The sequence below is a fragment of the Arvicanthis niloticus genome, chromosome 2, assembly GCF_011762505.2.
Source record: "Arvicanthis niloticus isolate mArvNil1 chromosome 2, mArvNil1.pat.X, whole genome shotgun sequence".
Taxonomy (NCBI): Eukaryota; Metazoa; Chordata; class Mammalia; order Rodentia; family Muridae; genus Arvicanthis; species Arvicanthis niloticus.
Window position 1 is genome coordinate 29,383,571 of NC_047659.1, and position 22,411 is coordinate 29,405,981.

At 41.0% G+C, this 22,411-nt stretch overlaps 1 protein-coding gene and 1 long non-coding RNA gene across 2 annotated transcripts in view; both read right to left on the bottom strand.

Moving 5' to 3' along the window:
- Nucleotides 1-20,639, bottom strand: part of Neb (nebulin) — a 194,298-nt gene extending 173,659 nt beyond the window's left edge. Inside the window, exons 1-10 of the mRNA XM_076928308.1 lie at nt 20,565-20,639; nt 17,551-17,592; nt 15,710-15,910; nt 13,721-13,828; nt 13,178-13,282; nt 12,213-12,317; nt 11,670-11,774; nt 7,042-7,146; nt 959-1,063; nt 302-409 (exon numbers count right to left, since the gene is read on the bottom strand). Of these exons, the coding sequence (XP_076784423.1) occupies nt 302-409; nt 959-1,063; nt 7,042-7,146; nt 11,670-11,774; nt 12,213-12,317; nt 13,178-13,282; nt 13,721-13,828; nt 15,710-15,910; nt 17,551-17,592; nt 20,565-20,639 (1,059 nt within the window). The remainder of the gene's footprint in view (nt 1-301; nt 410-958; nt 1,064-7,041; nt 7,147-11,669; nt 11,775-12,212; nt 12,318-13,177; nt 13,283-13,720; nt 13,829-15,709; nt 15,911-17,550; nt 17,593-20,564) is intronic.
- A 499-nt stretch (nt 20,640-21,138) lies between these two features.
- Nucleotides 21,139-22,401, bottom strand: LOC143441310 (uncharacterized). The gene is made up of 3 exons (XR_013108602.1): nt 22,336-22,401; nt 21,689-21,773; nt 21,139-21,203 (listed from the first exon to the last, which is right to left on the bottom strand). It is a non-coding gene; the product is annotated as an uncharacterized LOC143441310 (long non-coding RNA).
- Between the last annotated feature and the right edge of the window lie 10 nt (nt 22,402-22,411).

The window sequence follows — 22,411 nt, forward strand, 5'->3', positions numbered from 1 at the left end:
ATATAAGGTTGCCAGTTATTTTTTTTCTGGTGGAAGTACCGCTAGCTAAGATAATTCCCGTCATGTTCTTGGCCAGCAAAAGACCTTCCACTCCACGAAATGAATGAAAATGGCAATTAGGTGCTGCTAAGAATCCTATTGCCATGGCAACACACTTTTCCTTTTTATTATTTTTAGGCATTCTACTATGTACTAGTCTCAGCTTTGGTAATTTCTCTAAGAATCTGCTCCACTGCCTTTTTCAGTATATTCAAGGGCAGGAGTTATGAGTTCACCCCACTAAAGACACGAAGATCAATACCTTGCTAGCGGCGACTCCAGCTTGTTTGTTCATTTTATACTCAGGTGTTTCGGTCTGCATGAAGTAGATCTGGTCTTTCATGTTCTCAAAGTCCTCCTGATACTTCCTCTGTAAGACAGTAAAGATGCTGGAGAACAGCTGTGGAGACAGACTCCCCAGACAGTGCGTACTGGGCAGAGCCCCTCAAGTCTGCATGTCCTCTCCCCCTTGGTTTAGGCCAGTCAGGTTTCGAGCCGAGAATGTAGGGGCATTACCAAATTATCAGCTTAACAGAGGTCTGGACAATTAGAACAGGCTGAGAGAACAACGGGAAAAGCTCACTGGGAAAGAAGTCTGGAAAACCAGAACAGATGAATGAAAAAGGACTAGATTTCTGTTTTCCAGTGAAACTAAATAAATCAATGTTATAAATGTACAATTTTATTCAGTGGGCAAAGAGTACACCACAAAGAGCCTCTCTGACTCATGCTAACTGCTATTTTGCGACTAGTAAGAGGGTCTCACTGGGTTGTTCCTAGGAAAATGAGGGTAGAAATCATGTGCTTTGGTCAAGATAGGGTCTAGAATTCCAGAACTCCTTGAGATGTTGCAAGCAGGTGGAAGCTGTTAGAGAAAGGGCTACCCTCCCCGGATCTCTGGCCCTGCTTCCTAGCTTACTGTGCTGAGATTGTCTGCATTCATCCTGGCTGTTGCAATTTCGAAGCACGGTGTCTCACTCCACTTTCCCTTGACTTTCTTCTCATAGTCTTCTTTATATTTTTGCTGGAGGAGTTAAAAAAAAAGAAGTGAAACAGAAACCAAATTCAAGAGTTGACAAATAGGAATCGAGTGTAGTACACTATTAAATATCTTGACGAACTTCCTATTAGGTCCTCAGTGAATAGCTCCAAGTTATCTTGCACTCTAGTCTATTGATCCGGCAAGAAAGTGTACTTAAGGGGAACAAAGAGAGAGACAAGAAGACTACCTCTCCTTGCTGACTTTGGGAACTTAGGCTCTAACCCAAAATGGGCTGTGTAGAAGCTACCTCACCACTGACCCAAGATACATTGCTGTGAATTATCTTGGCCCGTATGTTCTTGGAACATAATTAACCTACACAACCCCAGATCTGGGACCATGAGGCAAAGCTAGAGCAGGGTGAGAGTGATTCTCCTTCTTGACTCATATAGCTATGCCAAAGACACCATCACTGACTGTCTGGTGGCTTGCATGCACCGGTATCTCCATGACACCCTTCATGGAAATAGAAAGTACTTCACTGTTATACCGGTAACTCAAGCTCTGATGTACAGAACTAGTGTAAAAGGAAGTACAGCTTTCTCCCAAATACCCTAGTTTCTGTTTTTGCAGTGGTCAATACGCAAGCAGCTTTTATAGCCGTCAATATCTGCAACTCATGGGGAGTGGCACTATTAGGAGGCGTGGCTTTGTTGGAGTAGGCGTGGCCTTATTGGAGGACGTGTGTCACTACTGGTGGTTGGTTTTGAGGTTTTGCAATGGTTAATATCAGCAAGCAGCTTTTATAGCCGTCCATTTTAGATCTCTGGATTTTTAGTGCCCATGAATGAACACCGTCATTATTAAAGTATTGATTTAGTATTTCAACACTTCGACTTTCTCAATCCCAAGGGCTGCTGCTGTAGCTTACACAGAACATGGCTAGAAAGATGAAGCAAGACCATATGCTAAAGATGCTGTGTGTATCTACGGCACTAAACAAATATATGGCATACTCATTATAATAATGATGGCTATTATCATAAGAAAAATGGAGAAAATTGTATATTAGACAAGAGAGACAGAGAGAGGGGTAGACAGACACACAGAGAAACTGAATTTGGCTGAGACTCAGATCTGCCTTGTATATCAGGGAAGCAGATACAGGAGGATCTTAAGATCAAGTCATCCTGGGTTACATGGGAAGACCCTACCTCAACAGACAAAAACAGAACAATAAAATCTAAATTAGAGTGCTAACTAATTTAGCTACCCTCCTATGGTGTTTTGAATGAAAACTGCCCCAATAGGCTCATAGGGAGTGGCATTATTAGGAGGCGTGGCTTTGTTGGAGTAGGCGTGGCCTTGTTGGAGAAAGTGTGTCACTACTGGTGGTTGGTTTTGAGGTTTCAGATGCTCAAGGCAGGTCCAGTGTCTGTCTCTCCCTACTGCCTGCCAATTCTGATGCAGAACTCTCAGTTACCTCTCCAGCACCATGTCTACTGGCATGTTACCCACCATGCTTCATGCTGTGATGATAATGGGCTAAAGGTCTGAAGCCGTAGGCAGGCCCCAATTAAATGTTTTTTTCTTATTGAGAGTTGCCATGTTCATGGAGTCCCTTCACAGAAATAGAAACTCTAACTAAGACACCTCCTCTGTTGAAGTAAATCCCCAATACAAAATGAAAGTGAATTGATTTGGGGACTTGCCAAAGCTGCATGTAGAAGTACTACTAATCTTATGGGAAACAGGTTTCTTAAGAATGTGATAGACAAATAAAGTACCCAGAAACACTAAAGCTTCCAAAGTTTGATTTGAGGATGGTGGCAGATGTCTGTTAAAAAAAAAAAAAAAAAAAAGCTTCGGAAGTTTGAGGCAAGGGAATCATGAGTTCAAAATTAGCCTGGATTTCATAGTAAGATTCTGTCTCAAAAAAACCAAAACCAAACTAAATAAGGAAAAACAATAAAATATTCAAAAATAAAAAGCAAAGAACAAAAGACCACTTTAGAAGTTTTCGATGCTGCCTCATCTCAGGGTTCAATCTTCCGGCAGCTAAGTCTTTCTGAGGTTATGTGCCTCTGTGCCATGGGAGGCAGGGGGTTGGGTGGGATTCCAGGAAGCTCGGGATTTCAGGCAAAGGGATGAAGCCAGAAGCATCGAAAAGCTGCTATACAGAGACCTTTGTAACATCAAGTTGAAAAGCAGCACATACTATTACTGGCCAGCCCTTGAGTTATTTACAGAGAAATGGGTGCTGGGTTTGTAGCTTTGCTGAGGAGAACTGAGTAGGAGTGTAATTCTCACAACAGAGATAGACTTGTGGCTTTTGAGGAAACAGTTAAACAAGATAAAGATCGAAGTACAAAACCACCTAGACATCTCATCCACCGTCCTTCCTCTCTTCTTACTTTCCAGGAAAAAAGCTTGCTATTTCTTCCTGCAGTGGGTCTGGCTGGGACAATCACTCACAGTCCATGCTCAAGTCCTCCTATGTCAGTAAGGGGTCCCACTGCTAACTGCAGAGGAGGGTACCCTCCTCATTCCCCTTTATGTGCAGAAAGGAAGGAGGTCAAAGGGATAGGCCTCTGACTAGAAGAGTAGAGGAAAAGGCAGACAGTATCCTTGTGGGAAGTCTCCCCCATATCGAAAGTCCAGCATCTAACTTTCTGTCTAACCTTGAAACTTTCTCCTTAATCTCCCCTCCCTCTCTCTTATGCCTGAAGTTGATCAATGACAGCCTAGAAAAAAGATTGAATTGAACTTTACCTGCAACTTTTATTTAAAAGAGGAAAATGTCAGTTCTAAACTCTGGATATCCACTTTGTAGGGGGAGGTGACCACATGCCAGTAGGCACAGTAGTTGCTTCCTCAAACCATAGGCTCTCCTCACCAACAGTCAGCTAAGGGCACTGGGCTACAAATTGGGCTCCCTGGCGTCTTGAAGCTCATGGTTTCATTTTCCACTTTCCAGATAGGCACCAGTAATTTTTATATGGTTATCAAATAGAAAGGAAATGAAAGGAGTAAATCACATCTCTTCTAAGTAGCTGAGCCGCAGGTCACTTCCATTCACAGAGAAATTATCTTTCAGAGCATGTGGGGCATCCTCACTGGGTTTCTTTATTGACGATAGTTGGTCCAGAGTTACTTTCGAGACTCAATAAATGCCTTATGGTGGTATCCATAGGAGACTCCCTAGTTCAATGCAATAGAATATTTCAGAAGATCAGGGCTCACTGTTATCTAACGATGTGCCACTGCAAGACATACTTTTCAAAAAAGCTTTCTAGATTCCACTGGAAACTACTGGAGGGAAGCAAAGAGTCAGGCACAGAGAAACTAAAGGCACATCCCAATGCTGTATGCAGAATCCATGTTCAGCTGGTCATGGTGAGCCTGTTCTCTTGCCTGGAATATCTGTTGTAAGAACAACTCTCCTGAGTTATTCACCTACATTCAGCCCACAAAGCATACCCGAGACTGGGAAGGGTGCTGACATTTAGCTCATGATTTTGGCAAAGACAAAGGGAAGTGAATATACTCTGAAAAGGGGAGTAAGGAGAGCTAATGAAGAAGAGAATGCAATGTCAATACAACCATTGCCAGCAAGACATACAACAGACATGGAAGGCACAGTTTGGCGAGGACACATCAAGATTTTAAATGTCTGAAAGAGAAACAATGAAGGAGACATTTTTAATCTACTTTGGAGGAAAAGTTGCTATGGTGATACTGAGGTGAGGATTCAAAGAGCCTGACAGTGGGGAAGACGAGGGAGAGCATCACAAAGAAGTCACCCTTGTCAGCCTGGGCCTCTGTGCTTGTATGTGAGGAACCCTAAGGGCTTTTTCCAGTTCCATACCCTCCTTACAGCTTCTCCCTCCTGCCTGGGGTCAAGGCTAGGCCAAGTTCCATTCTCCATCCACAGGGACCTTCTTGAGTAAAACATTCTCAGACTGTACTGATTGATAATGATCTGACCCTTTGGAAAGTCCCAGGTAGAGTTCCAATTTGTGTCATGCTTGCTAGCCAATAGATTTAAAGGTCAATATGCTTAGCCAATATGTTTGAACTGATATAACCTGTGCCCCTAAAAAGTATAAAAACTACCTGCAATAGCCATTAGGGGTTGCCTTCTCATCACTCGCCTAGAAGGACTGATTGAGGGTTGACCCTGAAGTGCCGGAAAATAAACCTCTTGCTTTTGTATCAATCTGCATCTTGGTGTTTCCCTTGGGAGCATCTCGAAGACCAAGTGTCAGGGTCTTACAAATGCCTAGTTGCTGAATGAACTGGCTACTTTGTACGACATTTCTCACTCGATAGACTGGTATTTTTGATGCACAACAGACACTAAGAACTTGAAATTTGGGTAAGACTTGATAAATTATGTCTCTGTGGCCAAACCCAGTGGCCTTCATTTACAGTCACTCTGCTCAGTTTGACTACAAGGTCAAACTTAGGTTGACAACTCTTTCCAAGTACCTAATAATGGGTCACCCTCTTCAAACAGTGTACAGTCCAAATAGACCTAACACCAAGCTATTCCAGAAGCTGTATCTTTTAAGATGCAAAGGAACAGGTTGGAAAATAACTTTAATATAGCTTACTTAACCCAATAGATCCAATTCTAGCACACGGTTGGTATAAAAATGATGAGCTATTTTACATCTGTTTTTACTTCACTGTAAGCATTTAAGATCCAGTCTATGCTTCCTACATGAAAGACTCTCAGTGTTAGAGAAATAGATACATGTATGTACCTTCTTCCAATTCATATATTGAATTCTTAACTCTTAATGTGATGACACTTCATTTTGACTTTCAATTTCCTAAGACTTTGAGAAGGTGAAGCCTGCTGTTTAAGACTCTAATGCATATGATTTTATTGTAGGAGTCCAAATTCCCTAATATTTTCAGGTTTTTTTCTAGTCATGTTTTAAGAGCTCAGTTGTCAGCTTTGTCTGAGGGCTGCCATACTGAAAAGCGCACTGTGAATTCCATTGGCAGGCCTAAATTGTTGTGGAGAGTGACTACAGGAAAGTTTGAAAGCGATACTTAAAAGTCACTTTCAAATTCCCACACTGCATGCTCAAATTAGATAAAAAACAATGCTACTTGAACTGGGCTAGTCTTTACATACAAATTAAAAATGGATTATATTTTAAATGCCTACTTGGAAGACAACTCTCCCAAACAATCTTTCTGTTCTATTTTTTTCTCTGCTATGGACATACCCAGAAGCCATTCCAAAATGTAAAGTCCTCCAGTTCATCTCTGCTCAGCCCTGGGGGAAACGTTGCTAGTGTCCCCATTAATTTTACTGTATTTACTCAGCCCCTGGGTTTTTACATTAAATACTCTTCAAAAGGAGAAGCTAAAAACACTGTGGGAGAGATTACATCATTTCTATCTTTTCTTTCTTCTCCTCTATCCAAGAGCCCACCTTTAGCAAAAACAAACAAACAAACAAACAAACAAAATTAGAACCCTGAAGTTCAGTCAAAATTAAAGCAGAAGATGAAACTGAGTCTCGACTTTCAGAGGAAAAGAAAGGCGGATAAAAGCAGCCGGGTCTCAGCGAAAGTGGCCTGATGGGACCTCATTATAACAGGTCTTAGTTTGGCCTATGTACCAGCCGAACACTTGTCTCTCTGCATTCCGTGACACAGCTGCATCCTTGTGAATTAATTTGGTTAAAGATAGGCAAAAGAAGCAGCTCACTGACCTGGGTATCTTTCTCGGGAAATGTCAAGTGGCAATAAGCCAATAAGCTGCCTTATCTAGAGGCGACTGTGACATTTAAAAATCGCCAAATCATCAAGTTCACTAACCACTGAAGTCATTTATGCTATGAGCTCATGTACTGTTTTTGCTGTAAGGGCTGGGTTTTTTTTTTTTTTTTTTTTTGGGGGGGGGATATGCAGTCATACCCCTAGTGTTTGTGTTTCTTCTTTATGTTCACCATAAGTAGGTATCCAAGAGAGACAGGGTTTATCCGCCTCTCTACTTACCTTGCTCACTTGGTTGGTTACTTTCTTGGCAAATTCTACATCAGGAGGATCAGGCAGGGACGTGAACTGAGTTTGCTGCTCCGTGAGTCCTTTTTTGTAGGCAATCTGACAAAAAGTAAAGGCAAGAATGTTTATATGCATTTGAAAAAGAGCCCTCTTTTTCATAGTGCATTCATTTGTCAGCCTTTTTTTTTTAACAATGCCAATGTTTTCCTCTCTCAGGCTTGAATTATTGTGCACTATGGAGCCATGACTGTCTTCTGGTTTACACGCCCTGCCTCCTGGGAACTCCTACTCATTTCTGTTTCTTTGAGTCTTCTTTCCTCTCAAGGATTCTTGTTCCTCGACTTGTTACTTTGCATCTGTCTTCAAAGCATCCTTGGCAATGGCATGTTTTCTTTTCACTAACATCCTCAACTCTCAGTCTTGTCTTCTCTTCACACCTACTTAACCACGCCCACTTCTGGATAACTTAATTACATATCATTCTATTCTTTTACCCAGGAGTGGTGAAGGAGAATCACACACACTTACCAATGGGATGTTGTTAACATTGTAAGTGGGGTTAAGAAGGGCATATGAACAAGGTGTATGGGAGTAAGTCTTCAAGCCAAAGCACCTAATGTGAACTCTAAGGTCATCTACCCAATTTTCTGTTCTGTGAACTGGGACTTGCCTGGGACTCTGTGTCTAACACTCAATAACTTTATAATGTCAAACTACCACTTTGTCTTCAGTGAAACTTGAACATCCCATGATGTGTCCAGACTCCTAGAAGTAGGTCTTGATGCCAACACTTCTGTAAGTCCTCAGTCAACTCTATGCTACTCCAGTTGTCTCTCTTGTAGAGAAGGGGGGGGGGGCTTTACACTTATAATTGGTCTTAGAACTTCTGCTCTGGCTCTAAGAAGCTGTCCTCATGGGCCTTCTGAGCTTTCCACCAGTTCCTGGCTTGCCATTTGTACGTAACTCCATCAGCTGTCCCTGCTCTGTCTCAGAGCTTCCATCTCTCCCTGCTTATTACCTCCTTCCTTTCAGCCTACAAAGGCGTCTATTGTCTTTTTTAAAAAGTCTTGTATATGAATCACAGACTCCCTTCATTTCTTCTCTCCTTTCTTCCTGCCTTCCTGAATCTTCTAACTAGTGGGAGCCATCAGGAACTGACTTGAGCAGAAGTCCGGACTGGAACATCGTCTTCCCAACTCTTCTATCACACAATACCTTCCCTTCAACATGACAGAATTCTTATTTATATTAAAAAAATAAATTGGCTCATTCCAAGACCACAGTCATCTTATACTTAACCAGGTCTAAATGTCTCTTAATAGTATCAGCTTAGTACTTACAATAAATACCAGATTTCATGACTATCATCAAGTTAACTGGGATATAAAAGAGTTTTTTTTTTTAAGTGGATAATATGTATATATTCCCATGTTTAATTTAAATACATAAAAAGTTTATTTTAGGTAAAGGGAAAGTGGAACTTTCCATGACTGACAAGTCCTTAGGGAGAAAGTAGCATTCAAGCAGGAGAGAGATGCTTGTCAAGTGACAACCCGTCCAAATGTTCCTGAGAAATCAGGTCGCCAAGTCACTATTTTTCAGAAACAATGCTCAGAGTTCTGTCTGGTTAGAAATCTGTGCTCCAGATTAGTTTAAAGACATTCTTAATCTTTGCAAACTCTTTGATTTCTATTTAGATAACAGGAAAACATGGTAAATAGTATTGAAAGCAATGCAGAAGTAAGGTAGTGAGAGAACAAGAGTGACTAATATAAGACCCCGGCTTTAAGGCTACGTGCCCACACAAGAATATGTTCTGTAGACAACAGCTCGCCCTGGTCTCTGAGCTAGCCTCTGTAAAGCTCATGTTGCTAACAATAGTATTAATAGCCATACTAGTAACATGATACTTGGTGCATACTTGGTCAGCAATAAACATAAAATCTGTCTCCTAACTGCAGAGTTAGAGTGGAGATTTTTAGTTCATTATTTTAAGTTCTTTCTTGTGTTCATTTTTGCGATATCGCAAAGGCGTGGCCCACTTTAAGTGGTATGGAGACGTTTCTTAGTCATTGTTTTATGAGAAAACAGAGGTGTGTAGAGAGTGTCTTCTTGGACAACCCTCCCTGAGCCTACATGACATGGCATTTCCAGACTTCCCATCAGCTTCTCTGTTTCCTTGTCTTGTGCTGGCTCCTTTCTAGGCGTCCTGCAGTTGAGTGTCCTCCAGGACTCTGTCCTTGCCTGTGACGCTACTGTCCCCCTCATACATTTCTTGTCTTCAGCTATCACATTCATTCTGAGGGCTTTTAAACATTGCTCTTCTCCTGACCTCACATCTATGAGGATTTCACAGCCTCAACATCTACTTTAGCTATAGAATGCCTCGATCCAAACATTTTCCCTATCATTTCATGTCTGTTTCTTTCTCCACAATACATACGTTTAAGTATATACATTATATGGTAATAAACTTTCCTATGGCTCCATTCCCTCCTTTGTCTTCAATATCCACTGTCATTTACACTTAATATTTATTATCTTATGATTCCTTTCTTTCCCTCTGATCCATCTATACTACCAAATTAGAGTTCTATGACTACCCACAAGTTCCAGTTTTCCCTTGGTCTATCTATCACAACTTTCCTCAGATTCTATTTTCATTGGTCTGTTGTCCTCATTTGCACCTCATGATGACTTATTGCCCAGACTTGTACATCAGTCTGATTCTTAAAGTCCTGCCCTAGCAACTTAATAAGAACCATACAACTGAGGCACCTACTTTCATTGTTCTCTAACACCCTAGAATCAGGTCGCTATTTCCCTTTGATTAAGTGGTTCCTGCACCTGAAAATGTCTTTCCTCATCATCACCCAGACTCTATCATTTCTTCTGTGTGTCCTTTCTCATAGCAATGATCAGACATTTCTGGTCTTTTTATTTGACATATAATACTTTTATCCTGCCAGTATGATATTTTAAAGGAAAAAGATGAACTTTCATATCCTACTATAAATTCATATATAATAGACTTTCAATAAATAGCTATTTGTTACTTGAGAAGGACCTGTATTATGAACAAGGTTTGTCTTGGACTTAAGAGCATTTATCTCATGTCCTCTGAGATTCCTTGTCCAAGGACAGGCTAACTCCTGACACTGCCACAAGAAGACAGAACATCAAACAGCTTCCTTCTGAACAGGCAGAAGGTAATCCAGTTCCAACCACTGATAGAGAAGACATTCTGCCTGCAACTCGCGGTCAGAAACCCTGCATAAATGTTTCAGAAGGTTTCTCCACTCATCCCGGCTAGATGTTGTGAGCACCCAAGTTGATGTTCTGCTACCTACCTGCTATTTACTACGTGTTACTTTAATTTTTTTTTTTTTGCTACATAATCCATTCACTCATTTGAAATAAAAACCACAGATTATAAGTTATTCATCAGCCAGAATATGACCTCAATACAAAATTGTGAATTTGTGAGATACAAAACCAAAATGTTTATCTTACAAGAGAAGTAATAAGTACATACACACTCCAAAATTGGTACAGTGTGTTAGGTGACTTCAAAGCCCCATTTTGATTTCTTTCATAACGTGCCCTATGGAAGTACAAATTTGTATGAGTTGAATTTTAATCAAAAGTTGGATCAAAACAAATCCATTAAAATTTGCAGGTAACAGCAAAGAAAGGCAGCAAATATTAGACCTCAAAGTTAAAGACATTGTAAAATGGTGATGTTGGTTCATCTGGGACCCTAGCATCTACTGGAAGTACATCTCATGTAAGTATCAATGCTTTGTTAAATCTGAGTTCTTCTGGGGGACACTGAATACCAGGTAACAGGCCATTTCATAAAATACTTCTCTGCCAAAGCCTGAATCTTTTGTAAATCTAGAAGGCTTCCAGTAAACCCAAGAATGAAATAAAAAAACTCAAAACAAGGGTATGGGACTCTGCTGTGGTTGGTTCCAGTGCTGAAGATTTTAAGGTCTTTTAAAGTTCCTCTAATATACTATTTTCAAGACCTAAGACATACAAATCCTTGCAAGTAGCCTGCTGATTTTTTACTAACTCTGAAAATAGCCCTTACATAAGAGCCTTTTCCAGGCTCTCTCAGTGGATAAACTGTGTAAGCAGGTTTCAAGAGTCCCCAGGCAGAAGAGAGAAACATTCCATTCAGGGGATGATGGATGGTGGGGCAGAGATAAATACTCTGAAGTGACTGTATTCCTTTACTAAACTTGGAAAGGGAGGGATGTGACTCCAATGGCTGTTTTTAAAAATGTCACTTCTCCATCAACACAAAACAACTTCGGCTGAGCTAAGGGGGGAAATGATACATGGTTTGGTAGGAAAAACATTAGTGTTGGGGTTTAAGTCTAGACTCTGCCACTACTGATGTGAGCTTAGGTTCCTCACATACAGGAAGAAGGGATTGTGCTAAATTATGTCTAATATAAAGTATAAATTATAGCTGAGATAAAGACACACAATAAAATTTGACTTTAGATGTAGTCCTCTGTAATAATGACTTTGGATCTTTCTTAAGGACCTAAAGACATGGCCCAGGCTTTCTCAACCCCACATTCAAATGGTACCCAATGTATTTCACTTACATCACTAAGGGCTTTCTGGGCCTGGGCGACCCTCCTCAGCTCTGGACTGTCATTATAGGGATAAAACAATGCTTTGTCTGCTTCCCAGTCTTCAGTGTACAGTTTCTAGATCAGAGAAGAGCAAGACACATTGAGAAAACAAGCAATACATGAGATACATCATTTGAACTCCATGGATGACATGAGGCACCAAGGGCAACGTGAAAGCTGAGGTCAGGGTAAGTCACAGACAACCTCCCCCTTTCCATCCAGTCCACATCATTTATTTTTGTTAGTAGCTTGTCCTACTCTTGAAAGATCTTAATTCCCTCCATGTTATATTCCCACCCACAGGTTGTTCAGGTTCTCCAGGGACTTTCATCCACTCTGCCCAAGCGTGCTCCTCAACAGGACCTGAAGGTCCTCCCTGTCATGTCATAGCCCCATACAAGTCCTGATGCTACTTGCAAAAACATGGAGAAACTGTGTTCCGAGTTGTCGAAAGTTCAGCAACTATGGCTCTAAGTGTGTGATGGGACATTAAAAAGAGCTAGCCCTTCTCACCTTACTGAACATGGCTGTGTTCTTGATGGCTTGGACAAGTTCAGGGGCATCAGGGGGAAGCAGGTACTTATCCTTGGTGTCTTCCCAGTTCTGCTTGTATAAAACCTAGAGAGAAAATGGATAGACTATGGATTGTCAGACAGAACAGTGAAGTTGGCTTCACACAAAGGTGGCTGATGGGTTACCAGGAAAGTGTTGACCATGCCAACATGGTATTCCTTCTCAGTATCAGTAAGATTTTGCTAAACAACAATAACAACAACAACAAGGCCTTATGATTCTGATTTTCAATTTCTTTCAAAGATTGCGATCAGCTAATGAATTCAGTTTTCTTTAGACCTATATGATATTCTAGAACTCTTTAATTAGCTGCCCACATTTGAATTTGAAAATTTTTCATAAAAATTTTGCTTTCTAAATTCCTTTAAAAAATAAACACGATGGCCTGCTTCTTTTTTTTTGGGGGGGGGGGGAGTAGATCTGGGGTAGGGGCTGAGAGGAGTGGAGGGAGGGGAAACTGTAGTCAGGATGATTTTTAAAGTTAATTAATTAATGAAAAAGGAATACTCAAAACAAATAAAGAAAAAAAAGAAAGAAAATTTCTGATTTTCAATGCTAACATCTGATAACTTACAAATCTATTTCAAAGTTTAAACAGCAAATAAAACCTTGGCTTTTATCTTGCAATATATAAATAAACAAACAAGACATCAGGACTGTACTTTTTGCAGCATCCCACCCTTCCCCCATTAGAGTAGCAAATGCCTCTTCAGGCAAGTGAAGAAATCTTCAGTCCACCCCCAGGTGGATCTATAGGCCACTTCAGTCCTCTGTGGAGCCTGCTGTTGCATGTAAATATCCAGTTCACATTATCTGTGAGCAGGATTGTGGCTGTCAATTCACACAGAAATGGGTACTACGCATGTTGTTGAATATCCCAGGTCCACCCATCAACGTGACCTTACCTTGCTGACTTGCTGCGACACTTTCTTAGCATGTTCAATGTCTTTTGCTTTTTCATCCACATGACAGATAGTTTTAGCAACATCTCCATCCATTCGATACTTAACCTGCAGAAACAACACATGCCCGAACTTCACGATCTAAGGCTCTTATAAGCCAAAGACTATATATGTCCACATCACAAAGCAAAGATCCTGAATTTTAGCTAGAAAGATCCACAGAGAACCTGCATCTACTACTTGTCTGCTCTGCTGGCTGAACTTCCAGCCTGAGGCTTCTCAGCTTCACTGTACTCCATATGGAGGACCACTGTCTCCCAAAACATAGAGGAAGATAGTCTCCTCTTTGATTGCTAAGCTAAGTTTCTCAAAGTCCCTCTGGATTCATTCGGAGCAGACATGATTCATGGCTAATGCCATATCTAGATGTCTGAACTAGCTCAGAGTGATTTGTCTCTTTATTCTCTCAACACTTAGAGTCCTAGGCTCCCAGAGCCAGGCATATTTATACAATGCTTCCTCCTTTATTTGAGGAATTAAGCCCACCTCACTGAGTTGATCCTGGACTTTCTTGATTCTGCGAAGTTCTGGAGTATCACTTGTGATGGCGTATGGCTGTCCCTTTGCTTTCTCATAGTTCTCTTTGTATTTATTCTGAAAAGAATACTGGATATTAGCCCAGAATGTGACCAGACAGCAGCAGAAAGTTCAGACCACACATACACATCCTCATTTGATTTTTTTTCTCCAAATCCTTTAAGGAATAACAATTATCAGTCGAGACAGTTTTCATTCTGTCCCACACCCTCTCAGCAAAAACTAAAATAGATTTGCTAATTGTTCCTCCTAACAGCATACGATCCTGGAGTGTTGTTACAGACAATTGTCTTCGATATGCCCTAAAATAATTCTCTTGATTTTTTTTTTTGGTTGCACACATATACAAAAGCCTGAATATCAATTATCCTAGAAAACGAGTTAGGCCTGAAAAGATTTAATTGCTAATTCAATACAAAAAATACTCAGTTTGGAAGCTGCAGCTGAACTGCAGTGGTTATAGAACTATGATGTTAGTTGATTTAATGGGAAGCTCGAATTATGGACTATTTTATAATGATATGCAAAGTTATTATTTCTGCTAGCTATTCAGCAGATCCTCTCTTTAGTAATAATATGCATCATTTATAACTATCAAGGCCCTCAAAGAATATTCTTGAGTAGTCAACAATTTAAATTGCACTGCTGATTTAGTCACCAACCACTGGCAATCTGTGGGGGAGGGGGTTGCCAGCACTCCACTCAGAATATCAGAAATTCCAGGTTCCTAATGAATAAATGAGGTTATATGTCAATAAATTAATGAGATAATTTTGTCTTTATTGAACACTGCAGAGAGGAGGCAAGAAATTCTTGTTTAGAATTCTTCAAGTTGGGGCTGGAGAGATGGCTTAGAGGTTAAGAGCAGTGACTGCTCTTCCAGAGGTCCTGAGTTCAATTCCCAGCAACCACATGGTGGCTCACAACCATCTGTAATGGGATCTGATGCCCTCTTCTGGTGTGTCTGAAAAGAGTGACAGTGTACTCACATACATAAAATTAAAAAAAAAAAAAAGTTTAAAAAAAGTCCTTCAAGTTAGATCATTCAAGGATCCAAATTAGAAATTTACTTCATAATCTCCAGGAGTTAATGCAACCAAAATTGAATCTTTAGAGGCAAATCACACAATGCTTTAGGCATTGGTTTCGGCCCTATATAACGTGATGTCCTTCTGAACTACACTGCATCTCTTCAAGCATCTAGAACACATAGAATTAAACTCCCTGGAGAGACCTTAGCCTGCCATGGAAATCAACAAATCAGATCTACTGCAACAGGTGTGGCTCTTCTGGCAGGCACTGTGTGTTATAGGACTGTCTTGGGACTGTAAGAAGCAGAGAACATTGACTCTTCGATCATCCTTAGTCCGGGGTGCATGTGAGGACACCCAGCAGCTTTGAAGACTCCTTTTGTACCAGACTGACCCTCAGGCCAGTTAAACAAGAATGCCCTGAGCACTGGTAGTTTTAAATCTTGTAGGAGAGCCCACTGTGTAGCTGTGCAGAAAACTCATGGTTCTGGGCTACCCTTAAATGCTCTCTGCTCCTCACTTTCTAATGAATTCAGTCTGATCTTGATTTTCTGAAACACAGGTTCTTCTTCTTGTCGCCATTTTGTAATTGTTCATGCCACTGGCTACTCTGTGAGGCTCTTGCACTTAATTTAATTGTTCAACTTAGCTTCTATGAACACACTTCCAGTGAATAAGTAAAGAAATACAATATTCATGTGTATGTCATCATTGCTGTGGATTGGCTATGCAACACGTTTTATAACTGGACTCCTTGCGGTAACATTAAGGGTTCCTCCTGATGTTGCAATGGCATGAATGAGCTACTCAAAAATCCAGAGTTACACATAAAAGACACATTTCTACAAAACTGATCAGTAACTTCTCAATCACATAACCAGCATAGGAGGTGGCGCTGAAAACTTACTGGGCTGAAAAGATCCTGCATTTTCTGACTGTGTTCGATGTAGGGGGTCATGAACTTGGACGAGTCCACCTTCTTTCGAATGACCTTCTTCCGCTCCACTGGTTTTGCTGGTTGTGGCTGTACCAGCGCTGGTGTGGAAGTTTCTGATTGGCCATAGTCAGATGTCCTTGTCGTTGTAGTTTCATAGACTTCTGTAATTGTCTGAAAGTGAAACATACGGCTATGAAGTAAAACCTAATACAGTGACCTTGGTGTATAATGTTCTAATTTCAGTCACTCTGATGACCCTGGTCTTCCCTTTCCCTACACAAAACCAGCCAAGGCAGGAAGATACATACTATATTCATACATCCATGTAACATATGAAGACAGGTAACACGCATAGCCTGGATATTGACTGTGACATCATCTGTAACCTATATTTTCAGAGATCTCATCAAATACCTTCAGGGAGTATAAAAAAAATCAGAAATAGTCTTAATCATGTCTTCTTAAGTGAGGGCTAAGGCTGTAACTCAATGGTAGAGCCCTTGCTTAACATGTACAAGATCCAATGTTCAACCTCAGCGCCATCAAAATAAAACAATAAGAATCTTTTCAAGTGGTTTAGATCAAGAAAAAGCAAAGAAAATCTGGAAATGAAAGGTTATTAAAAATAAATCTTAAAAAAAGGAAAAGGGGGCATTGGATAGGGGTTTTCTAACGGGGGTATGGGGAAAGGGGATGGCATCTGAAGTGTAAATAAAATATCCAATAAAAAAAAAAAGCTTAAATCCTTGACATTAACATTTAAGTGAATAAGAAAGACCAGTTGCAATTCCTATAGCATTTTGTAGTTCTGTATATCATGGGGAAAAACAAAATCCTTTTAAAAAATGAATCACATCAGTATTGTATTATTATTCTCCTGACTTAGCTCATTAATCTGAACTAGGTCGCCATTTACACAGGGGCCACAACAATGGTGGCGGAATAATGGACAAGTATCCTCTAAACAGTCTTAGCCATGTAGTAGCTGGGAAACCATTGTTTCTTACATGACAGCATGCTGTGATGGAAAAACTAAGATTCAAGGTTTAAATGTAGTTCAGGGTTAGAAGTATGGCACACAGGGGAAGAGGGTAAGCTTCACTGAACTGTGTAAGATCACATCCCTCAAGGCAAAGATCTCCAGTCCAAAGCAGAACTCTAGCATCAGCATGAGGAAGAGAAATCTGCTAAGGTGACTGTAAATTAAGTCCCACTGTTAATTGGCTACACTCCATCAAGTATTACTAAAGCATGACTGGGTGTGAGAAAGCAATCAAACCACCAAGGTTAGTTGTGATCTAGTCACGGACTCTTTGCGCAAGCGCCACAGTTTGCTGCTTTGATTAGTATGTGTCATGCTCAAAGAGAAACAACTCCAAGCAGAAAGTAAAGTAGGAGGCCGGGGGATTTCCAACTTGAAATTGTTACCAAAAAAACCAATTCCCTTTTTTTTTTTTTTTTTGGTGGGAGAGACTTTACCCTACAAGTTACAACTTTATGTGATGAAACTGCTAGACTTTGTCAATCACAAGTCTTAGGCAACCCTCAAGAGACAATCTAGGAGAGAAGGCAGCCACTGACATGGCCTTCATTTGAACTTATCCACACTCAAAAAACCATGCCATGACCAGTAGGGAACCCTTTCTTGCCACCTGGGATAAGCAGAATATAAAAACATATGAATTCACCCATCAACTGTGGAGTGTGGTCTGGAGCTAGAGACTCTGGTTCTCCATTTTTCTGGCTCTAAAGGAAGGAAGAGGTGCTTCTCTAATGAGAATCAGTTCGTGCAAGTGTGGGCTGAGTCTTACCTCTCCTGGCACCTCCTCGTACACTGTCTCCTCGGTGTAGTACTATAAACAGAACACAGGAATGTCTATGAGACAAGGTGAACAGCCAGCATTCAGCCCTCCCCTGCCTCCACTGACTCTGTGAGATTGCTTCCCTGGCTGAGTTGATGTAGGTGGGAGGCAGGAGGTGATGGCCTGTTAGTATCCTGGGACCCATTTTCACTTAGGAAGCTTGAGAAAAAGTTAAAATGTACATGTCCAATCTAACAAAAAGTTGCAAACTGGCCAGCAAGGTGAGAGGTCTGAGGTGCCTCTTAGTCACTGGAAGCTATTTTCCTGGAGCAAGAAACATGTGCCCCTTAGAATTTCTGTCCCGATTCGCTTCCTGTTGCCATGAGAAAACGCCATGACCAAAAGCAACTTAGGACAGAAAGGATTTATTTGGCTGACATGTCCCGTGACAGTCCCATGCAGGGAAGCCAGGGCAGAATTGAAGCAGGAGCAGAGGCTGCCTACTCACTGATGCCCCAGACTGCTTTCTTTTACAAGTCAGGACCAGCTGCCCAGGAATGGCTCTGTCCACAGTGGACCTTCCACATCAATCATTAGTCAAAAATGTTCCCACAGACTTGCATACTGACCAATCTGATAGAGGCAATTCCTCAGCCGAGGTTCCCTCTTTCCAGGTGGACAAAAACTATTTTGTGGACAACTAACCAGCACAATATCGAAGAGACTCTGCTTGGAAAAGCTCTCAGGGTGTTGTGTGTACAAAGGGAAGCTATGACAAGACTCACCACTACTGATTTATTATAAAACAAAACACAAACCTACCGTGAACAAATGCTAACTAATATTCTGTTATTCCCATCGTCCCTGGATTACTGAGAGTTTCTTCTGGAGTGATGGCTGCCTCTTTCTCAATACAGTACAGCCTATATCCCACCCGGCACCTGCCTGCCTGCCTGCCTCCGCTGAAGTGCCAAGTGATTTCACTAGCTAACTGGAGTAGAATATCTGTGGGGAAAGCTGAGGTTCACTTGGTGTAGGTCACAGGAAGAAAGGGAAGGAAAAGGCACCTCAGGGGATTTAGGGAAGTGAGGCTGCAGTTTGCCACTGGGCCTGTAGCCTGGATCTGAAAACCACTCCAGTTTTGTTCTCTGACATCACAAGGAATAAATAGACGCAGAGAGGAACTGGCTGACATTTTGTCTCTGGTGCCTAAGGAGAGTGGAATCCTACCCCAGCCTCATCCAGTGCTGCCGGGCAAACAGCGGGCACGGCTTCTGCGGGTCAATGCACTCAGCACTCAGCAGAGGAATGAAAAGGAAGCACTGGGCTCATTTTCTCAATCAAAAAAAAAAAAAAAAAGCATGGAATTTTATGCTGACATGGAAGCATTTAGGGCAGGGATACACTGAAGCAAAATTCTCCTCAGTGCCCTACTTCCTCCTGCCCTTGGTTCAGAAAGCCCTCCTTGCCCCAGGCCAGCTGAGCTATTCACAGTGGTCCGTAACTATATACAGCTCACTTAATGTTTCTTATGCTTGCACTTATTTTCTATTTAGAATTTAATTTTTGTGTGTATACGTTTTTATATATAGTAATAGGCACCATGTGCTCTCAGGACAGAGGCCATTTAGACACTTTAAGAAATATTGCTTAGCACTGAGGGCAAACAGAGCTATTCCGTTGGCCACGCAGAACCCGAGTAGCCTGCAAAGAAATTTTGAACTACAATGAATGATTCTCATCGATTTTAGATTTTCTTAACATCCTAGTAAAAGCAGCTTTTGTGAGCAATGTGGCTTTACCTTTTCTGGGATCTCACAATAGGGGAAGTCTGTCTTGGAAGTAAGCTCACAAAAAACAAAACAGAGGAAAACAAAACAAAACCCCACAACATTGTCCACGTGCTCGGCATTAACTTGAATGCCAAACCTCATATTTTCAGAGCTAGTCTGCTAATTAGGCAGTACGCCATTGCTCCTGTCTCCTTCTACATTTTAGTCCATATAGACAGTGCCAGCAAAATTTTACTTCAAGTATCCAAGATCCCTAAGAGCTACGGATTTGAGACTGGTTACTGTCATTGAGCCAATTCTCTTGGATCCGCAACCACCCGATGCTTGTGATCTTTTCTGAGACCAAAGAGACTGGAGTACAACACTCCCCGACAGGCAACCTATTAGTTAGTATGTGCCAGTCAGACCACTAATGGGAACAAGATAGAAAGGATGGAATGGCTAAAATAGCTCCTTCCGCTGACTAGCTGGCTCAATCAAGGTTAACACAACGCCCACGATTACACGAACACTTAAGATAGGCTAAGGGGTAGTCTGATTGGAGGCTTGAAAGTAGTCCTTTGATTGTCATAACAGGGAAAAAATTAATCATAATTATTACTTAATATATAGTGTATTTAATAGGAACAGTCCTGACTTCTCAGAACTTACATTAATACACTCAGTAGTTATGGTACAATTCATGAGAAACTGCAACCATTGACATATGAGTCAGAGAGGTACAAACTACCTCTTTCAGATACAGTTTGGTTTTTATACTCTTCAGTAATAAAGGTTATTTTATTTATAGAATAAAAAATTTTCTTTGCCTATATAAAGATTGATAAGCAAGTATAAATTTTGGCACCTTTACCCAGAGTTTTGTTTGGGACCGCTCTTCTAGTTAATTTTAGTCATTTCAAAAAACAGAAAACTTAGTACAGATTTTCATCCATTTAGATCACTGTTAATTGGAACATTCTAGGCACTTTCAATTTCATAACAATGTATTCATGGATTAGCCACCAGCCTTTAAGTTTCTATTCTAGAAGATAAAGTCAAAGGCAAGAGCTGATAAGGAAAAGAAACGCCAAGATCACAACAATGTGATACTAACGTGAAGTACACATTAATTCTGCAAAACTACCAGGAGGCCACCAATGACTGGGGTGTGGGGGGGGGGTGCTTTTAAAGATGATGGCCGCTGTAGTCTTAGTTCTCAGTCAAGATTCAGAAGCTAGTCTTGTTTACTTGCTTATGCATGATGGAGTTGGTGGGAAAATAGCTCCAGCGGTCTCTGTGACCTTCATGTATCTGTGAAATCATGGGCGTGTACACACACACACACACACACACACACACACACACACACACACACAGTGGCTCACAGATGGCTCCTCCTGTGTGTAACACCTCCCCTATCCAATTCAGCTATTTGAAGTAGATTCCTTCTCTCTTGCAGATTCTGGGACGTGTGCCTTGGGCCCTTCGATGGCTGGGGCTGGGAGGTAGGAAAGCGATTCTCTTAAAAGATAAAATAAAACTTATCTGCACCCACACCCTGGCTTTTGTTTGTTATGTTGTTTGTTTGTGAGGGTTTTTGAGCATTTAAAAAAATAAATAAAACTGGGAAGTAGCAGTATTCCCTCTCAATTCTAGGTCTCATGTTACTGTGAAACTGAACACGAAACACACCTTCTTTGCACTTTAATGGTGACTCTTTGGGATGTTATAATAGATGATGTGGTTTTTCAAACGACTGATTCACCCCCTGGCTCCAGTCACTATATAAAGTGCTTTGCTGCCAGAGAGGCTTTCTTCTTACCTCTATCACCTCCTCATACTCTTCCTCATCCGCCATTTTTCCAGAGTAGTAGTGGCACCTACAAACTTTCCATATGCCATACAAATGAAAATATATTAGTATTTTCTTAAACCATAAAAGAAATTTAAAACCAACCCACTCTACACAAATCTACATGTATATGTGTATACATATATGGGTTAAGGGGCATGTAAAACAGTTTACAAATCAAAGGTTCCATTTTCTCTCCTAATACCTTCGGTATATCCTGAGCACTGGTACCCGTCCAGGATTTTCTCAATTCAAATTTTAAAAGAAAATAAGGCAGTCTGGACTCAAGAGATGGAATTTAAATGACCAAACATTTAGACAGAAAATATTTTCAAACAAAATGTTTAGTGAAAGAAAATTGAATGTGACCTTCAGTAGTTGGAATTTTGTCTCATAACCCCCAAATTCTAGGCAGGTTAACTTAGTTTTCTGCCTTAGTCTAGAATGCTATATGAAGTATATCTAAGATTAGAACATGTAGAACAAATCTGTCCATAAATTTTGAAATAAAACTAGAAACCTCAAGGCAACGGGGTTATTTTCTTCCGGAAAACCATTGGCCTCCACGGATATTTTTTTTTCCTTTCTGTAGCTCTTGTTCAAGCCTGAAAAATAAGAAAGGAAAAAAAAATTAAAGCATTGCTTGAAGTACACATAAGCTTGTCAGTCTTTGGCCTAGATTTCTAATTTGGGAACTGGGGAAAGGCTGAAGGCCCTTCGGCCTAATGCCAGAGAATGGCCACCCCATACAAGCTGTGTGATGTCTGAGAGCAGCTGTCCCTCTCCCAGAGATGCTTGGCTGTAAGCTAATACCCTGAGTGGCTGGTTTTGTTAAGCTAGCGAAACTGCTGGTCCTTCTGGGGCTAAGAAAGCTCTGTAGGGTGGGATAAATATAGGAACACTGACCATAGAGCTTTCTTCACAGGAATACAGTTAAGGATAACAATGAAAAAGAAGATTGGTGTTAGGCAGCCAACGTGGTCAAGCAATAGTGGGAGGGCAAGACCTCCTACACGGTGTGTCGGAGATGACTGACAGGGCCTTCCTAGCCACATCTCATCACTGTTTCCCCAGTTAGAGACTCAAAACTTTGGAAAATAATTCAAGGGGAGTCACAGAACATTCTCTCAGGAGAACACTCCAGAAGAAGACATAAATGATCCTTACCTTCGAGCTATGCGAATAACCCTGGCCAGCAGCAAATCCTCTCCCCGCTCTCCCCTCCTGAGACGCCCAGGCAAAA